Source organism: Atractosteus spatula, chromosome 6 (genome assembly GCF_055471065.1).
Source record: "Atractosteus spatula isolate fAtrSpa1 chromosome 6, fAtrSpa1.hap1, whole genome shotgun sequence".
NCBI lineage: Eukaryota > Metazoa > Chordata > Actinopteri > Semionotiformes > Lepisosteidae > Atractosteus > Atractosteus spatula.
The window spans coordinates 58,885,923-58,903,996 of record NC_142711.1 but is presented as its reverse complement, the minus strand read 5'-3'; the positions used below and the strand labels follow the sequence as shown (position 1 = coordinate 58,903,996).

At 37.7% G+C, this 18,074-nt stretch overlaps 1 protein-coding gene across 3 annotated transcripts in view; it reads left to right on the top strand.

Annotated features, from left to right (window-relative positions):
• The first annotated feature begins 246 nt into the window (after positions 1-246).
• The window catches only part of drosha (drosha ribonuclease III), a 67,487-nt gene continuing 49,659 nt past the window's right edge, over positions 247-18,074 (top strand). For 2 of the 3 annotated variants that reach the window (XM_088919074.1, XM_088919076.1), the window contains exons 1-17: positions 247-430; positions 1,575-2,441; positions 3,652-3,732; positions 4,249-4,495; positions 5,554-5,695; positions 6,241-6,398; positions 7,241-7,321; positions 7,523-7,609; positions 7,703-7,789; positions 10,038-10,109; positions 10,471-10,552; positions 11,047-11,121; positions 11,840-12,009; positions 12,403-12,527; positions 14,879-14,978; positions 16,317-16,424; positions 16,849-16,956. In XM_088919074.1, the coding sequence (XP_088775200.1) occupies positions 1,582-2,441; positions 3,652-3,732; positions 4,249-4,495; positions 5,554-5,695; positions 6,241-6,398; positions 7,241-7,321; positions 7,523-7,609; positions 7,703-7,789; positions 10,038-10,109; positions 10,471-10,552; positions 11,047-11,121; positions 11,840-12,009; positions 12,403-12,527; positions 14,879-14,978; positions 16,317-16,424; positions 16,849-16,956 (2,583 nt within the window). In that variant the 5' untranslated portion in view covers positions 247-430; positions 1,575-1,581. The remainder of the gene's footprint in view (positions 431-1,574; positions 2,442-3,651; positions 3,733-4,248; positions 4,496-5,553; positions 5,696-6,240; positions 6,399-7,240; positions 7,322-7,522; positions 7,610-7,702; positions 7,790-10,037; positions 10,110-10,470; positions 10,553-11,046; positions 11,122-11,839; positions 12,010-12,402; positions 12,528-14,878; positions 14,979-16,316; positions 16,425-16,848; positions 16,957-18,074) is intronic. The other variant, XM_088919075.1, reaches the window with a different exon arrangement.

The following is an 18,074-nucleotide window of genomic DNA, read 5'->3' as shown; positions in this document are numbered from 1 at the left end:
CTTTTGCACCGCGATGAAACACGTTGCCTTCGCTTATGCTTCCCCGGTTGTTTAAATCTTAAAACATCTTTCCAGTTTCCCTAGTCTCGGGAAGGCAGCGGTTAGATTTATGCGTTGCTAGGAATACATCGTACAGAGTCGAGAAGCTAAAAAACTGAAAAGCTGTGGTTTTAAAGTGATATTGTGTTATAAACCGGAATGTGCCAGTCGTCGCATCCGCTCAAAGGAAAGGAAGGCGAGCCGATATCAACAGGGATCATTTCCTGTTGAGATTATGGTGCTGAGCTTGAAGCGGCGATACACATGTGAAATGTAGGGTAATGACCAAACTTTTAATTTTGTTAGCAAAAATTATTTTAGGTAAATCGTTTTAACTCTTCTTGGAAACTGGCGATCGTTGTCTTTTGTTCTAAACATTTTATCGTTAAAGGTAAGTTTCTGTAACATGCAGTTTTGAATTTCTTTATACCGTTGTATGCTATGGTAAAAAAAACCCGTAAAAAACGTGCAAGCGATAGGCTAGTTTGTCTCGGTTATATTAGGAAATAAACACGGGTGATATCTCAGGTTACAATAATGTTTATTTTTCCATGTTGTCAATTTGAACGAATTTATGGTATTTACCTATGCAAGTCAGATGGTGCAGTCACGAAACACACAGCATTATTGACGGTATTTTTATTTTATATATACATGTCTTGCTTATCATTATCCAAGGTGCTTTTAAACAGCAATTCATACTAATGGACAACAATGCCGGACATCGGTAGCAGTCCCACACTGCACAATCCAGCATCAACTTTTATTCTTTTTTTGCGTCGTATTTAACATACAGTATGCACCTCAGTCATTTAAACTTATAGACCACTTCATTGAAATATTTGATTGATTCGATTTTTAACCTTTTTTTTTCGCATTTTGGATACAGACTCACATACGAGCAGCCTTATGTGTGTCGTTTCCATGAATTACAGTGATACCATCCCATCTTTGATGCCATACAGGATGTAGACTTAAATATGATCAGCTTTATGCGTGCCATTTCCACGAAATATATTGATCAAAACTCTCATTTAACTTGGTTTAAAACTGTTGCGCTCCCGTAGCTTTCTAAACAGCCCTTATTGTTTATCAGTTAATGATGCGCAGACACAATTGGGAATGATACTGTCAAGCACTCTGATTAAAAAAAAAAACGCATTCTTATTGCTGCGTAGGTCTGTTCGTAAGGTTTAACCAAATAATTGAAAAGATATTAGTGTGTGGAGAATCGAAAACCAGCTTTGGGCACCAGTTTCATTCTTATTTCTAACAGTGTTCAGTCTAAAAATAAAGATGATCTTTTATTTAACACTGCTTTATGCACTTATCCTCTATATATTTACATTAAGATTTCGACATTTTGGTCTAGTTAGCAGTTTCTATGTATAACTAGTGCAGTGCAGTCCATCATAGAATCTTTTTGTTGAATTGCGTTTGTTGAAACCTTTTTTTGTTGACTTTCTTGACTGCTGTTACTACCATTAGTGAGATGTAATGCTTGTTGTTGTTGTTGTTTTTTGCCTCTCTTTAAGAATCAAGATGTCATTCCATCTTGGTCGCGGCTGTCCCAGGGGACGAGTCTCTTCTGGTCAGCGGGGGGGATCGCAGAACTACCGGCCGCAGAACCTGCGCCAGATTCCTCCGCAGCAGTCCATGCCTTCCTTCCATTACGAGCCGCCGCCGCCTTCGTGCCCTGGATATCCCAGTCAGGGCAGCCCTGGCTACATACCTTCGCGTCCCGACTTTATGCCGTACCCCCCACCGGTGCCCTCCCAGGGTCAGAGTGCGTTGAACCAGTGCCCGGTTCGCCCCCCCTTCCCCAGCCCCCCGATTCGGCAGGGGTTTCCCGGACCCCCGAACTTCCCCCCTCCACCCCTGCCGAACTCGTCCGCCAGCCTGTTGCCCGGACCGGCGGCCTCCGCTCAAGGCTCCTACCACTACATGATGCCCTCGGTGCCGCCACTGCCGCCGCCCCCGCCCCTGCCGCCCCCACACCCCCCTGCGCCCCCCTCCATGTCGCAGCCCCTGGGCTACCAGCCTCCCTACTCTATGAGCTACCCCCAGCCCCCGTTCCCGCCGCCCAGCTTCGGCAGTGGCGCGGGCTACGGCCCGGGCTCCGGCTCGTTCAAGGCCGACCAGTTCCGGCACGGCGGCCAGTACAAGCCGGAGAAGCCCCAGAGTGACCGGAGGTCGCCGGAGAGGAGCAGGCGGCACGAGGAGCGCCGGCACAGGGGCTACGGCTACGGCGGCCACGGAGACAGGTACAGGCCGGAATACGGCGGGGAGCGCAGGGACCGGGGGCGGAGCCCGGACAGGCGGAGGCAGGAAGGGAGCCGCCACAGGTCCGAGCACGAGCGAGGCAGGACGCCGCCTCGGCACAGGAGTCGGGAACGTAGCAGGTAAGTTGAGCTCGACTGGCACGTGCACATTGTTGACGCATGGATTGTTGATCCTTTAAATGCGCACACTGAAATGCATCAGTGTTGAAACCCAGGGCCTGCTTTTATTCATTTTATGCATCATATTTAAAATATAGCATGCACGAGCTAAAATGAGACCCAGACCTATAGGGTTGAGTAATGTAACAGTGTCTTTTATTGTTTCTTAACGAGCTAAGAGGTCCCCTGTCTCTTCTAATTCTAGACTTCTTATAGGACACTTGATGTTTTGAACAAGTACTTGTACTTGATGTATAGAATATGTGATGTTTCTCTTTCCTGTGATTTTCTTCAACACATCCATCAGAATAGATGGTTATAGTGTAATATATCTGTAATAGATTGAGTTGTAATTGTTCAAGTTGTTATAAACTGCCTTGGTAGAAAAGGTGTGATCCCTCCTCTCCAGGATTCAGATATGAAGGGCTTACAAGTGATATTTAATAAGTATCACTTATTTTGCAAGTGATGCATGTCCCGATCATGCCAAATAGGGGAATGCGCAATCAGAATTTCAGTATTTCAGGATTTTGATCACTTTCACCACAATTTCAAAGTCACAAATTTCCTTCCTTATATTTAAGTCCAAAAAAGGTAAATCCTTCATTTCTTTCTGACCACATTCTAATGGACTACTAAATGTAGTCAGGCTTTTTAAGACTACTGGTATTGAATGACTTCCATATACTGCATCTTCTCTAAATTACATAGTTGTACTGCAGTACGGTGCCAGATATTTTCCATGGTTGATATCTTTATTAAGCACTTTTCTCAGAGCTCTTGTACTGCCCTGCCAGAAGAGTGTTATCCAACTCTACAGGAAAGCAACCTCTGGGGTGGTGCTTGACAGCACTTTTGTGAACACAGCTGAAGCTGACTTGATTTATGTCATTTGTCTCCTTTTAATTTTAAAATGTTTTTTTAGAAACAAAAATCTTCATCGTGTACAGTTGCACAAGTGAGAATGTATTATTAATACATCCCCAAACATAATATACCGTGGGAAAATTAATACTGTGTTTGCTGATGGGTTATTTCACACTCTTCTCACTACGTGGGACATTATAGAGATTAGGAAGAGATTTTGATATTATCTCAATGATTGCATTGTTTTAATTAGACAGTCAAATATGCATTTCAGAAAATAATACAACTCCTTGTTTCATTTTAGGGATAGGCATCGGCACAGAGAAAGCAGGAGATCACCTTCTACTGAAAGGCCACACAGGAAAGACTACAAGAGGCCCAGGAGGTGGTATTGTTACTGTTGTCTATATTCCCTTTATGTATGTCAGTATTAACAATGTGCCAGAAGGCGTTGGCTTTTCAAAATCCAAGTTTTAAAACTGTTCGCTAGATGTTCTTTTTTTCAATATTTGCATCATTATGAAAATGAGGGACGATAGGTTCACATTCCAAATATGATTCATATCATATTTATTCCAGATATGATTTAACCCAAATAAAGAGAATTTGTTAAATAAGGAATGATATTCAATATTATAGAGTCACCTGGGGTTAAAAAATCCAAATAAGAGGATAAGAATTGTCTTAAATCTTTTTATGACAATGTTGATTTTTCTCTAAGGAAAATGAAAGAGATTTGAGAAAGAATCTTGAGAAAGCGAAAGAGATAACTCAGAACTACAGATCGTTTGATGTTAAAGTTCCAGTCTTGGCTTATAAAGGAGTGAACCACAACTAATTTGTTTGATTCACTGTTTCCATGACCATTCTGGATTTTATTTCCTGATATTCTCTGCCTTAGCTCGCGGAGTCGCTCTAGCAGTCGGGACAGGAAGAGAATGCGCTGGGAAGACGACAGAGAGAGGAGGATGGATAGCCAGGCAAGTAACAGAGAGAGGAGCTACTCCTTTATGAAGAGCAAAGAGCCGGAAGAGACTCCTGCCGAGAGAATGGAAGATGAAAAAGAGGAGGAAGAGCTTCTCAAGCCTGCCTGGATTCGTTGCACTCATGCTGAGAACTACTACTCCAATGATCCAATGGACCAGGTGGTATGTATAACACCAGCTGGCATCAAAGCAGACCCGAGATTCTCGGAATGGCTCCTGCTTCGATTATTCTATATAAAATCATCCGAAGTTCAACTTGTCAAAACGTGACTAGTTTAAGGAACATAGGTAATGAAATGCAGTTAGGTTGTTTCTGGAGTGGCAAGGCAAAATACTTCAGGCAATACTGTTACAAATTCACCTCACTTATGTGGGTGAAACTTACGTGAAATTTGTATCCCACTTAATGGATTAAGACAGAGCTCTCCAGATGTTTTCATGCCCCTGATGAAATAGGAAGAAAAAAACATGTAACAGAGCAGATGCATCAAAGAACTTGTGACTTTGATGTGGTTTGAGTTAAGAGCTGCATCAGTGTGCGAGCACCAGAGGAACAAATAGAGGTTAGTTCCACGCTGAAAAGTAGATAAACACAGTGTTATGGCTTTTGAGCCTTCTTCTGGTGTGGGCTTGACATCTTTGCAGCAGTAAAGCAAATGTAAAAGATAGACAAAAACATATTTTTGCAGACCATCCAGTTGCGAGAAGATTGGTGGTGTGTTTAGTTTCTTGTTTGTTTGTTTTTATTAAGCAGGTATATTTTTCTAAATGGCTTCTAGATTCTAATAGTAAATTAGACGAGTTGTGTCTGTGCTAGAGGTCACTAGGAAGCAGAGATGACAGTTGTATGTTTACATTTTTTAATCATTTAAAATTACCTTCCTCAATTAAACTTTTAGGCAAATTATCAAATAATATTACAAATGCAGTATTTGAGTCATTAATTCTTGTAGACATGCATTTCTAAGCCTGGAAGAGGTCTTGAGACTTAATTGGATATGTTTAACCCTGCTGCACTGGACTAGTCCTGCTACCCATTTAATGAGACCTACAAAACCTGATGAACGATTCTCCTTAAGAATTTGGGGAACCATCTTAAAATAAAACAGCAGACTATTTCTTATTCTCCTGAAGCATAAATATATGCCAGGAACACTTAATCAATTAGCAATTCATTTTTTAGATTGGTCAGGCCCAGAGCACAATTTGTTTTTCAACAGGGTGACTCCACTGTTGTTGGAACAAGCAAACTACGTGATCTCTATGACCGGTTTGAGGAAGAACTGGTTAAGAGACAAGAGCGTGCAAAGGCAGCAAGACCTGAATGGGAACCACCAAAAACAAAACTGGATGAAGATCTAGGTACTGTATAATAATGGCAAAAATCCAAATTACGTAAAGAAGCTGGTTAGATTTCTCCGAACTATGTAATTTAAATGAAAAATAATGGTATTTTGCAGTAATGTTTCTATGGTTTTGAAAATGTTTTATGACTTTGCTGTGTAATTAACGGAGAAGTATATCAAAGAAGCCTTTTATTTTCCTCTGGCCTCTTTTGGTTTAACATAACCATTAATAATGCTTCTAAACATTCTTGACCCCATTCAGATTGCTCATACAGAACAAAACCCTGAAAATTCTGCCAGTCACTTTACAAACTACTAGAATGAAGAAAAAAAAAACTTGGTCTAGGCAGATACAAGGCAGATTAATCAGGAACAGCCAGAACAAAGCCCACTTTTTCTCAGCATCAAAATATGGGTAATGTAGGAGCTTTCTTAGGTTGACATTGATGTTGACAAATTCCAATTAAAATGACAAAGAACAGCTCTGTGTTGACCCTTCCCACAAGGACCATTCATGTGGTTTGCCCATTAAAGTTTTTTTTTTTCCCTGTTTGGCTCCAGATGAGAGCTCAAGTGAATCAGACTGTGAATCAGACAGGGACAGTAGCTGTACTAGCAGCTCTGACTCTGAGGTCTTTGACGTCATTGCTGAAATTAAAAGAAAGAAAGCTCATCCTGACCGCCTGCATGAGGAGCTTTGGTACAATGATGCTGGGCAGGTACACCAATAGTTTTTTTTTCATCATTACCATGCAAAAGGAATAAATTTACCTTAAAATACCGTCTTGCCATTATGCATTATCCGAAAGAAATCTGTTACTATTACTTGCTTAGCAGACCTCCTGAGTGACGTGAAGTAATCAGTATGTGCAATTCACTGTCCACTGTCACTTCTGAAATATTGTTCTACAGAGACCTTTTAAATTATAATTCCTTCACTTAAAGGATTCTGTTATCCAAGGAAAGTTGCATTAAAATGACAATGAGTACAATCAAGTGTCTAAATCATGTAATGCAGTAAATCAGGTGGTAAGTCAAAGCTATTAAAACAATCTATTGAAATGTATGATACAAGGTACAGAATGAATAGCATGATGATGAACAGCAAGATAATGTGATTAAGAATAAAAAAAATCTTTGCAATCATGGCTTTGAAATGCACAGTGAAACATAAAAGGTACTTCTGTGTCAGATATCAAGCAGTGTAGTTCTGATAATGGATTGCATGTTTCAGTGCAGCTATGGAGCAGACACATTTTCTGTCTTGGGAACTATATATTGAACACCGTCATGACTGATAGGCATCAGTAATACTCTCTACATCTGCTCTCGCTTTCACACTAAGCTCTATTATTTTTCTGAACTAATCTGATTAACTTCAGTAGAATATTTGTTTCATTTTAAATTTAAACTTTTATTACTGATACACATTATCATTTAAGCAAACATCAGATATAATGATGTGTTTTTGTCTTAAATTGAGAATATAGAAATGCTCTTATTCAGTCTACTGTAATATGAATAGGTATTAAGAATCCTCTGTCTCTTGTATGTCTGACAGATGAATGATGGGCCACTGTGCAAGTGCAGTGCCAAAGCCAGACGAACAGGAATCCGACATAGTATCTACCCTGGGGAAGAGGTGAAGATTTTTTTTTGTTTTGTTTTTTGAAGTACACATCTTAAGTCTGTTGTAATGTTGTGCTGATATTTCACTAATTGTTTCCTTTAACTTTGAGCAGGAGAATATTTCGGTTATTTGAAAATCCAATGTGCTTTACAATCCAGGTTGTAATGAACCTGAGAAGAACTGTTTGTGTTGAACTGTTTTTGTCTTTTCTAGCATGTTAAAGCATGTCGCCCGATGACCAACAACTCAGGAAAACTGTTTCACTACAGAATTACAGTGTCCCCACCTACCAACTTCTTAGTAAGTACTTCTGGAAGTTAATACAAAAGTGCATACGTTGTTTGTAAATTGTTTCTTGTCTGTTAACTGGATTCTCATCATTGGTCTTTCTAGACTGACAGACCAACTGTGATTGAATATGACGATCATGAATACCTCTTTGAAGGATTTTCTTTGTTTTCACACACTTCTCTTACCAATGTAAGTATAAGAATAATTGATCCTACTGAATTTTCTGGATTCCAAGAATTGTATTTTCAAGTGTATTAAGCATTATTTATTATGAATGATTTTCTGTTGAAGGCTTCATTGTTTATTTGTGTTATAGCCTCCTCTGTAACAAAAGAAGAAAATTACTTTTTTCTTTGTACTAGTAAAGATCACAGTAGAGGACATCTCCTAACACAGTAGAGGTCACTCCCAGTCCAGTCTTCATTCTGAAGGAGCAAAAGTTGAAAAAAGTGTGAACATCTTATTAGCCTTTCTTGCTTTTGACTAGTGCTTGGAGTCGTTAATTGGAAGTCAGAACAAACATAAAATAAGTAGCTGGAAGATGAAAAAAAAGAACCATAGCATAGAAACTTAGCATAAGATCAGCCAAACAAGTTATTTGAAATTTATGACAAAAACAATTCTGAGAACAGTCAAAGTAAACCCTAAATCATCTATCAGTGAAAGTATTTTCCAGAGTACACAGGGTTGGAAGGTATGAGATTTCACAGTTCATGGAAGACTGAGATGGCAGAATTAAATAGGCTATACTGTAAAACTCTCATCAGTACAAAAAACAGAATGACCACATTAGAATTTGCACAGAACAAAAGATGAAAAGGGGCAGTTTTAGGGACAGTTGAAAATATATTTTTTTACTAAAGTGATGTAAATGTTCAAGTGTGGAGAAAAAAAAGGAAATGTAGATGCTCTAGACATTACCATCTAATCTGTGAAGCATGGCAGTGGTAATAATATTATAAAAATGGTTACAAATGAGAGGAGACCATTTGGCCAGTCTGACTCATTTGGTAGTTGTAGCATAAATGCTGTTAACTCATAAAAAGTGCAAGGCTGTATGGTTTGATTTCCATAACACTATGAACCATATAAAAGTTTAATTCTAACTTTGTTTTTCTCCACCGCAACACATTTTGCCAGACAATTTAGAGGAACACAAAACCCACAAACACATTTGAACTTTTTGAATGAATTTGGTAGCTCAGTAAGGTTTTCCTGTCTGATTTGCTCTGCTGATGACTGATTTGTCTTTGGCATTCCAGCCCCGGGCTGTGGTTGTACCAGGCTGTTCGCTCTGTTAGCCAAGCATTTCTCTTGTATAAATAATGGAGGGACACTTGGCCTACATGTTGAGCAGGCGGGTGCAATAAATATGACTGTACCAGTTGAAACTGAATAAAAAATGATGACCTTTAGAGAAAATGCTTTTTTACTGATAACATGGTGGAATTCTGTAATAGGGGAATGTCTCTTGGATTTATGCTACCATGTAGAGAAAAAGAGTACTAAACACAAACGTGCAGCACCAAGATTTTCCATTTACTTTGTAAGTTCTGCAGCCTTAAGCATTACCACATGTAATGGCCTGCGTATTGTTATTGTTTTTTGTTTTTTCCATGCTGATTTATTCCTAAATGCAAATACACAATTCTGCTTAAGTGTGTCAGTATTTAGCGTAAACTGCTGTAGATATTCTTATCATATGGGTTAACTGCACAACAGGTTCACATAAGATTATTCATTGCACTAGCAGGTGCTTGTTTGCTGAGTTCTGGGTTGTTGACCTGCTGTATTTGACATCTTTTTTTTTCGAAAGCCTCCCAGTAGCTTCCAGGCTATTGTGGCGCCACAAAGCAAATATGCAGTTAATGTGCCATTATAGAGAATAATGCTGCAGGGTTTAAAGAATACAAGCGGAAGAATGGAAATGGGAAATCAATGCCTGCCTAAGCTTGACCAAACGGATGGGGTTATAAAGGGTTTAATAAATGATTTAATCAGGATTTTATCTCAAAAATAATTCTTTGAGGATTACGTAGCTTATCAAAGGATAATTCACACTCTTGGAATGGGATGTGCATAAGTAACAGAATTAGAAATGGATCAACAAGCTCAGCATTGGGATTGTGAGGCAATGTGTAATTTACAAGTTCGATGCAGAACACTAGCGCTAGCACAGCGACTTTTACCCTCCAACTCCCCAAATCCGTTTTCTCTGATAACAAAGAACAAGAAATGTAATGGTGGGATTAAACAGGCAGGAGCCGACTTAATCTTTTAAAACGACTAAACTTGTTTAATGTTTAGAAAAGTCCCAGTGAAGGTGCTTGGCGAATCAAGTTTTCAGCTTTTATGAGTTTCTATTCAATGTTAACTCTGTCAATAATACTTAGCTATATCATTTAAGGCATTTAAAGTGCTCGTCTTTTATCCACAGATTCCGTTATGCAGAGTGATCCGTTTTAACATAGACTACACCATCCATTTTATTGAAGAGATGGCACCTGAGGTAAGACTTTTTTTGTTTAACAGTGCCTTTTATGCTACAGTACTGTAATTTGTACTTAATGGAATTAACACACTTCCAGCTTGTGATGTGAGTTTAGAAAAACAGTAGAAATGAATTCCGGGTATGAATTGTAATTGTTATTGTGGTATAGGCTGCTCAGCTGTGGTACCATTGCCTTTTGTACTGTACCAACGCTCATCACATCTCCATCATCACTACTCAGAGTTGTTCCTTATAGCACCGATTGCAAATATCACCTTGTTTTGATTATATGTAGCAGTTTAATTTATTGAAGGAAGCATACTACTGGGAAGCTAATGTGAATGTCATCTGAACTCTGTCATTATTACTTTGGTTTCAGAATTACTGTGTGAAAGGTCTGGAGCTGTTTTCTTCGTATTTGTTTAAAGACATACTTGAGCTATATGACTGGAACCTCAAAGGTATGGATTGTTTTTCTTGCTTTTAAAAGTTGGTAACAACCAACATTCTGTACAAAATATGTTTTTAATGGAAAAAACTACTGAAAATTACCTTTCATAAAACATTGCCTGTGTTTTCTTTATTTTCCTTTACAAATTACTAATAAACTTTTAGTTTATTCTTTTTAAGTATTCACCATAGGACAAGCAGTTCTGGTGAATATTTGTATAAATGCGTATTAGAGCAAAGGGGTTTGATGAAATACCCTGAAACTTAAAATTATACAAATTCAGTGAGCAATCATTTTGTAATATCAGTTCAGCGAATGTAGCTTGCACATTTGATAATCGCATTTTTTAAAACTTTGATGTTTGAATCATTAAGAAGCCCCATATCTATTTTTCTAATTATTAAAATTGTTACAATTTCAAATTATACAATTTAAAAATTATTGCATACATTTCCTGTGAGCTAAGCAAAGCAAATGTTCTTAAACACTTTGTTGTTTGTTCAGGTCCTGAAAGTGATACTGATTCTCCCACCTGTCCGAAATTTCATTTCATGCCCCGTTTTGTGAGATTTCTTCCAGGTGAGCACTTCCTATAAACATGCATTTATTCCATCTATCCATTTCTAACCGCTTCATCCGGGCCTATCCCGGCAAATAATGGGCACAAGGCAGGATACACCCTGGACAAGATGCCAGTTCATACGTACAGATACAAATGCACACACGCTCGCATCAGGGCCAAGTTTCCTGGGAGCCAATTAACTTACCACTGTTCAAAATTGTTTAGTTTGTTGTATGATGCATTTTCTAAGACATACTGCCCTCATGTGGTCATAATTTGTTACTCTACCTTATGAAGTTAAATTTTGTAAAAGTACCTACGTTCATGGCTTTAATGTTTTAGTATTTTCTTATTTTTTCATTTGATAGTTTTATTTTGTAAAACTGGCATTTTAGGGATAATAAATAAATGAATATTAAAATAAATTTATTTTAATAAATCAAATTAAAAAAGGCCAGTGCATTAAGAAACAAGCATACATTAATTTCTGTTCCGCGTCTAAGCTTGCTGTCTCAGATCTAGACATAACAGACTTGATTTGTGTTGGGGATGCAGTACGTATTGCAATCCATGACTGCTTTCTTGGGGATCACTGTAGATGTGTCTCCGGCATTTGGGTCATGGGCAACTTGATCCAAGTGGGAAAAGTGACCTAGAAAGGGGGACGTGCCGAGGATTAGTTTCATTTTCAGAACCGGTTGCAAATGTGGTGACAAACTCTCTGCTTGCGTACAGATGGGGGTAAAGAGGTGCTGTCAATGCACCAGGTGCTGTTGTATCTGCTGAGAAGTAACAAGCCGCTGGTGCCCGAAGAAGAGATCGCCCACATGCTGCAGTGGGAGGAACTAGAGTGGCAGAAATACGCAGAAGAGTGCAAAGGAATGATTGTTACCAACCCTGGGATGGTAAGGGCTGTCTGTGAAAAGTTGTCTAGCTTCAGGTTTTCTTGCCCTGTTGTGGAGATGTCTAGATTTACAGCACCTTGAAGTACCTTCATGTTCTTTCATAAAGGACAGTCTTTTATTGTCCTTCGTTTCATCTTTCAAAAGGAAAATCAGTCCTTTGTCAATTCCTTTATTTTTAGTTATCAAATAGTGTTGCAAAATGTCCAGTTGATTTTTCACCAGGAATGTTGAAATATTTACTAGTCTCAGTAAAAATATTCGGTTACCTTTAAATATAGTAATCAGCTTTTTTTACCTGTTCAGGACTTTCTTGTGTTTTTTAAAGGGTTGGAAAGATTAAAGAATATTTTCAGTTTTTTTTGTACTTGGTATTAAGTAACGGATGTTTTTCAGAAGCCCAGTTCAGTTCGGATTGACCAGTTGGACCGGGAGCAGTTTAACCCAGACGTTATCACCTTCCCAATCATTGTTCACTTTGGGATAAGACCTGCACAGCTGAGTTATGCAGGAGATCCACAGTACGTCAGCCATTATTTTATATTATCATCTCATTTTCCTAGTGAGGGTTTTGCACAGAAAATATTATTTAAACTGGATTTCTGGTAATGCTTGAAGCCAACATACCATTTGCATAACTGTTGTGATAGGTTTTACTATTTCCAAGGAGAGTTGTGGTTCATGATCTCAGTACAGTTTGCTTTTTATTGTAACACTTTTCCTTATTTGCATTGGCAATGGTTTTACACACTTTTTGCTTCATTGTTATGCTTAATTATTATTATTATGCCTTAAAGGAAGGTGAAGTTTTGATCACCCTGTCATATACATTATGAATGTTAAAATAATGTGGGGGAGAAATGTCTTTTGACAATGACTCTCTGAACGAATTACCTTAAACCTCTCCTGTTGTGTACTGGATAATGTACCCTGACCATGTTTAACTACACTTAAAGGTGATTTCATGGTTTTAATCAAACAACCTCTCCTTCTGTGGCAAACAAATCAAAAACTGCTCAGAACAAATTCCTGTATGAATTTTGAAATTATTAGCAGGTAAAGGACATTTCTGTCTGCTGCATTGCAATAATTAAATTTTAGCTACTTTAATTACATATCATATTACAGACCTAACTAAAAAAAAAACTTGGGATTGGGAAGGAAAGAACATAACTTCAAACTGTTGTTTGTAAATATATGGCACTATTAGTAACCGTGAATTCTAGGCTCAGTAGAAACCATCATCAATAATATTCACTCCTGCTCATCAATGATATTCACTCCTACTTCTGAAGGATTGCATTTCACTAGGTATTGTAGGAAACCTATAATATAAAATGATTAAAGAACCTGGACACAGTTGTGATATAGACCAATTAAGTGGAAAACTGAGTCAGAGTCATTAAAAGTCCAAGGTGAAAACAGCAGCCCTCCAGGACCTAGAGTATATATCTGTGCCTTGGGCAATGTCAGATGCAAAACTGCAGAGGATTGCTTTTCCTGCAATAAATGCAGAACCTACTATGGAACTGAAAAAAAATGCTGACAAAATTGGTTTCAGAGTAGTTCTAAAGCTGCTAAAGAAGGCAGAAAAAAGTCGTTTGAAATCCTTAAAAGGTTTGTTTTTAAGATGAGGTAAGGCTGTAGTAATCTGATAATCACACAAGTAAGCCTCCTTATTTATTATCCTATAATGAGTTTCCAATATTAAGGTCTTAATTGGTCCTTTTCCTAGGTTAATGAAGCCTTTTGGGGCAATGAAATGTTCAGTCACAAAAACAATGGCCATTTTGGTCAAAACATTGGAGAAAATAGACTATACAAACAACTTTTAAAATATTAATTTTTGATTGTAAAGTAAGTTAGATGTTTTTATGACAAGTTTGTGTTTTGTAACAAAATACTGATGTATGCTACAAATACTAGTTAAAAAAATGTACCGTTAGTTTTTTATTTATTTTAAAAAATTGTAAAGCTTTGCCATGGAAAAGGCCTTTTGTTGCAAAATAGCCATATTTAGATTATTTTCTTAATCAGTGCTATACACTTCCTACAGTTGTTCCAGGATTACAGGATTTTGAATTGAAATTCACTAGGGACAAGCTGACACAAGTTGTTAAATTTTTTTCCCTAACTCTGGATAATCTGACACTGCAGAAGAAACTAAATAATAAGAAAAATAACTAATGAGTGGTTTTCATTTTTTGGGATCAAAATTTGCTGTGGAGTTCTTTTAACTTAATTTATTTACTCAATTTATCCAATGTCATGGAAGTCACACTGGATTAAGGCTGGAACTAGGTACCAGGGCTGGAAGCTTCTGTAAAGTGTATTGTCCAGTTGCTACAATAAAATGTTTTCCTCCAGTTGAAATATATTATCAAGGCAATTTAGGAAAACTCAGAGAGTCTTCCTGTGCTCGTCTTGTAATGTTGATGACAAAAAGGCTTTCTATTAGCTTCAGAGATTCATCAGCTTTAACAATCTAGTGCCAGGCATATTTTTATGTATTTTAAAATAGTCTTTTTTCATGAAATAGGTCTGTAAATTGGACATAAAAGAGCCCTTGATGTCCTTTCTGATTTTATAGCAATTATTCTCAAGTCTGTCTTTCCTTGCATCACAAGAGGAAATAATGACATAGATAGAAGGCTCTCTTGTCATTTGAGGAAAGTGCATTTGTATAGTATCTCATTCTCTTTATTTAAAAAGCCATCCTTAAGGATTTTGTATATACCTATTTATCATAAGGCATCTGAAGATTAGTTGGGATAATTGAGGAAACAATAAGCAGATTGTTTCCAAAGCTTGAAATTAATTGAGTCCAGAAAAATGTTGTCATCTCAAAACATTCAATCGTGCTTTATTTCAGGTATCAGAAATTGTGGAAGAGCTACGTGAAACTGCGGCATCTGCTGGCCAACAGTCCCAAAGTCAAGCAGGTTGACAAGCAGAAGCTGACACAAAGAGAGGTATTTATAATTTTCACAGCACAGATAACGATGTATAAATCTGCGTGTAACTACTTAAGAGTGCATAATATAAATCCTCTTGCATTATCCAGTGTTGTATGTATGTTTAATCAGACCCTTTGGACTTCCTAATCCTGAGCTTTAAGAAATGCTCAGCATCCCCTCTCTGACTCTGGCTCAAGTTTGCTGCAGCCCAGTCAATTACTGGATTTTCCATGAGGTTAAAATTTCAACTGCTGCAAGCAATGGTACTGTAAAGGCAATACAGAGTTTGACACGCAGGCTGTCAGAAAGTAAATCACTCCAGCTAAAATGAGTAATTTATGCCCTTGTGCAAGGGCATCAACTATAAGAGGACTCATGAGATGTGTGCTTTTGGTCTGCCTGTGTGTCATATTAACATTTCACAGCAAAGAGGTATACAAGTCATATTACCCAGCTCTCATCTAGGTGTCCGTTTTTATCATCTGTATTGATTTCAAGTACTCCGTCTGAGAGAATGTGGAGCTTTGTGGCCGGAAGCAAGATGTGAAGAAGGAAGATGAGACTGAATTTCATAAATTAAAAAGCAGCTGGTCTTTTGGATCTCTGTGAAAGAAAAGTTCTTAAACATGGTCCAGAGCTTTGATTCTGCCAAAGGAAAAAAAAAAGTCTTGAGACGCACGAAAGCCCAGAGAGCCTTTAGGGTTGTCTGTGAAGATGTCATAAGTGGCATAATTCACAAGACGGGAAGCAAGTGAGGTGGACATTCAAATTCCTCTCAACTACTATATAAAGTCTATATAATTCTTTTAAAGCTTTCAGGTGTAAGCATTTTCCACGTTAGGCTTACTCTTGAAATCTGTATACTCTGTAACAAAACCTGGGGTCCTGAATCAACTAGGATGGCAACCAGGCAAGAAAATTCAAAATATATAATATATATTTTATATATATAAATCCCTTTAGAAGTCTATTTCTGAACCGCTGCACCTGTTGAATTGAAGCTTAATGGGTATCATCTACAACTAATTCAGCTGAAAAGCTGGTGCCATAATGTTGATGGCCACTCTGGCATAATCAGCTGCCTTCTGAAACACAGCCAGTAATGCAGACTGCTCCTGCTCACCAACAGCTAGGCCACTTGTGCTTCTAATTGTATGCATAATGCAGTTTTGACTTTCGATAATGCTCACATGACTACTGCCTGTGCACATGCTATTAAAATTGAACCGTAATTACAATTTTTTTCAGTTTTGTTCTTTTTCTCCTGCGTCCCAATTTCTTTGCTGTTGTCTGACACCTGTAAGGGGAGAATCCCTTCTGGCTTTAACCAGTGATCAATTATTCACGTTGTAGGAAGCTCTTCAGAAGATCAGACAAAAGAACACTATGCGCCGTGAGGTGACTGTGGAGCTCAGTAGCCAAGGTTTCTGGAAAACAGGCATCCGCTCTGATGTCTGCCAGGTAGTGAGAGAGCTTCTGCTGTGTTTGGCTCTGCAGTGCTTCATTGAATTACAAAGGACATAAGTCATTTTTTTTTGTAGCCGGAGATGCAAAGTCCAATTTGTGATGGAAGCCACACTAAAGGCTCTATGTTAAAATAACTTGTGAAACTGTGATTTAAAAAAATACATCAGTTTTATAATTAATCGAAAGCTCAGAGGTAGGAAACGAATTCAAGCTAGTATATGTAAGTATGTAAATAGATTTTGGCTTAATTTTAAGACTCCGGCGATTAAGGAGCATGCCAAATTGTTTTTTTTACCCCACAGGATACCAGTCTTATCCTGTCAGTTCAGTCTGTGGCTTTTTGCTTGACATTTCTTAGTGAATCATGATCTGTGGTTGAATTTGTCCTGTCCTTTACTCTTCCTTTTTCTGCCAACAGCATGCTATGATGTTGCCAGTCCTTACACATCACATTCGTTACCACCAGTGCCTCATGCACCTGGACAAGCTGATAGGATATGTGTTCAAAGAACGGTGTCTTTTGCAGGTAAAAGAGTCCGAAGATGGGTCTTGAGTGCTTTAGGAAAGTGTCACTTGAATATGATGCATAACTTAAATTTCATCACCCCAGCCCCCCCCCGGGGCTGATTTGATTTGATTGATTTAATTGATTGAAGTGTTAGTGTTAGCTTTAAGCATTAACAAGGGAGGCTTTTTATCCTTCTTTCTGACTTTTTCTCACCTTGCATAGTCGCATATTCTTAAGATTATTGACCTTCAGACGTATTGCTCAGTTTTGTTTCTGTCATGTTGCAATGCTCAAGAATTTTGGATAGCTTAATGAAATTTAAAAGATCTAATACCAAAAAAATTTAATTCGATGTAATCTTGCAGGCTTTATCTAGTAATATACCAAGCTATTCATTACCCTCTGTTAGCTATTCAAAACTGGCAATAGGCTTTTTAAATAAAATTCGAAACCACATTCTTGTGTTAAATGTGTTGTGGGAAAAATATACTAATTTTTAAAGATAAAGATAAAATCCTATTTACATATTTGTACATTGTACTTGTACATTATAGATGATTAAGGAACATCTTTCATTATAACACCTGATTCAGTTGCTCTAGTTTAGAGTAAAGGAAACATGCATTTGGGATGTAGGTGTGTCTATTATACCTGTATAATGTTAATGTAAATCCAAAAACATTCATATAAAAGTGTCATTATTTTGCTTGGTTCAAATAACATTTGCAATTATGTCTTATAGACTGTTTATATATCTGTTACTTTTTATTTTTCTTCCATACAGAGTTAAGACAAAAGTTATGTTTTTCATTTCTTTCACATAGAATAAAAATGCATTAAACCAAAACTCTGTAATATTTATAGACTTGCATACACATGGTTAAAAATAAGCAAGAAAAAAAGATTGGGTTTAATGTTATCACAGTCTAGAAAAGAGATCAAGATTTTCTCATCGTAAAAGAATCCTTTTAAAGATTTTATGTCGACTTTGCTGGTTGCCGCAATGTATTAAATACCCCATCTTAAAGGGGAAAAGAGATCTCAAACCTTTTTAATAATTCAGCTATTCAATTTCACTGTGCTTTTTTTATTTTAGTTGGTGCCAGACAGCATATTTCTATATTACATTGAGAACT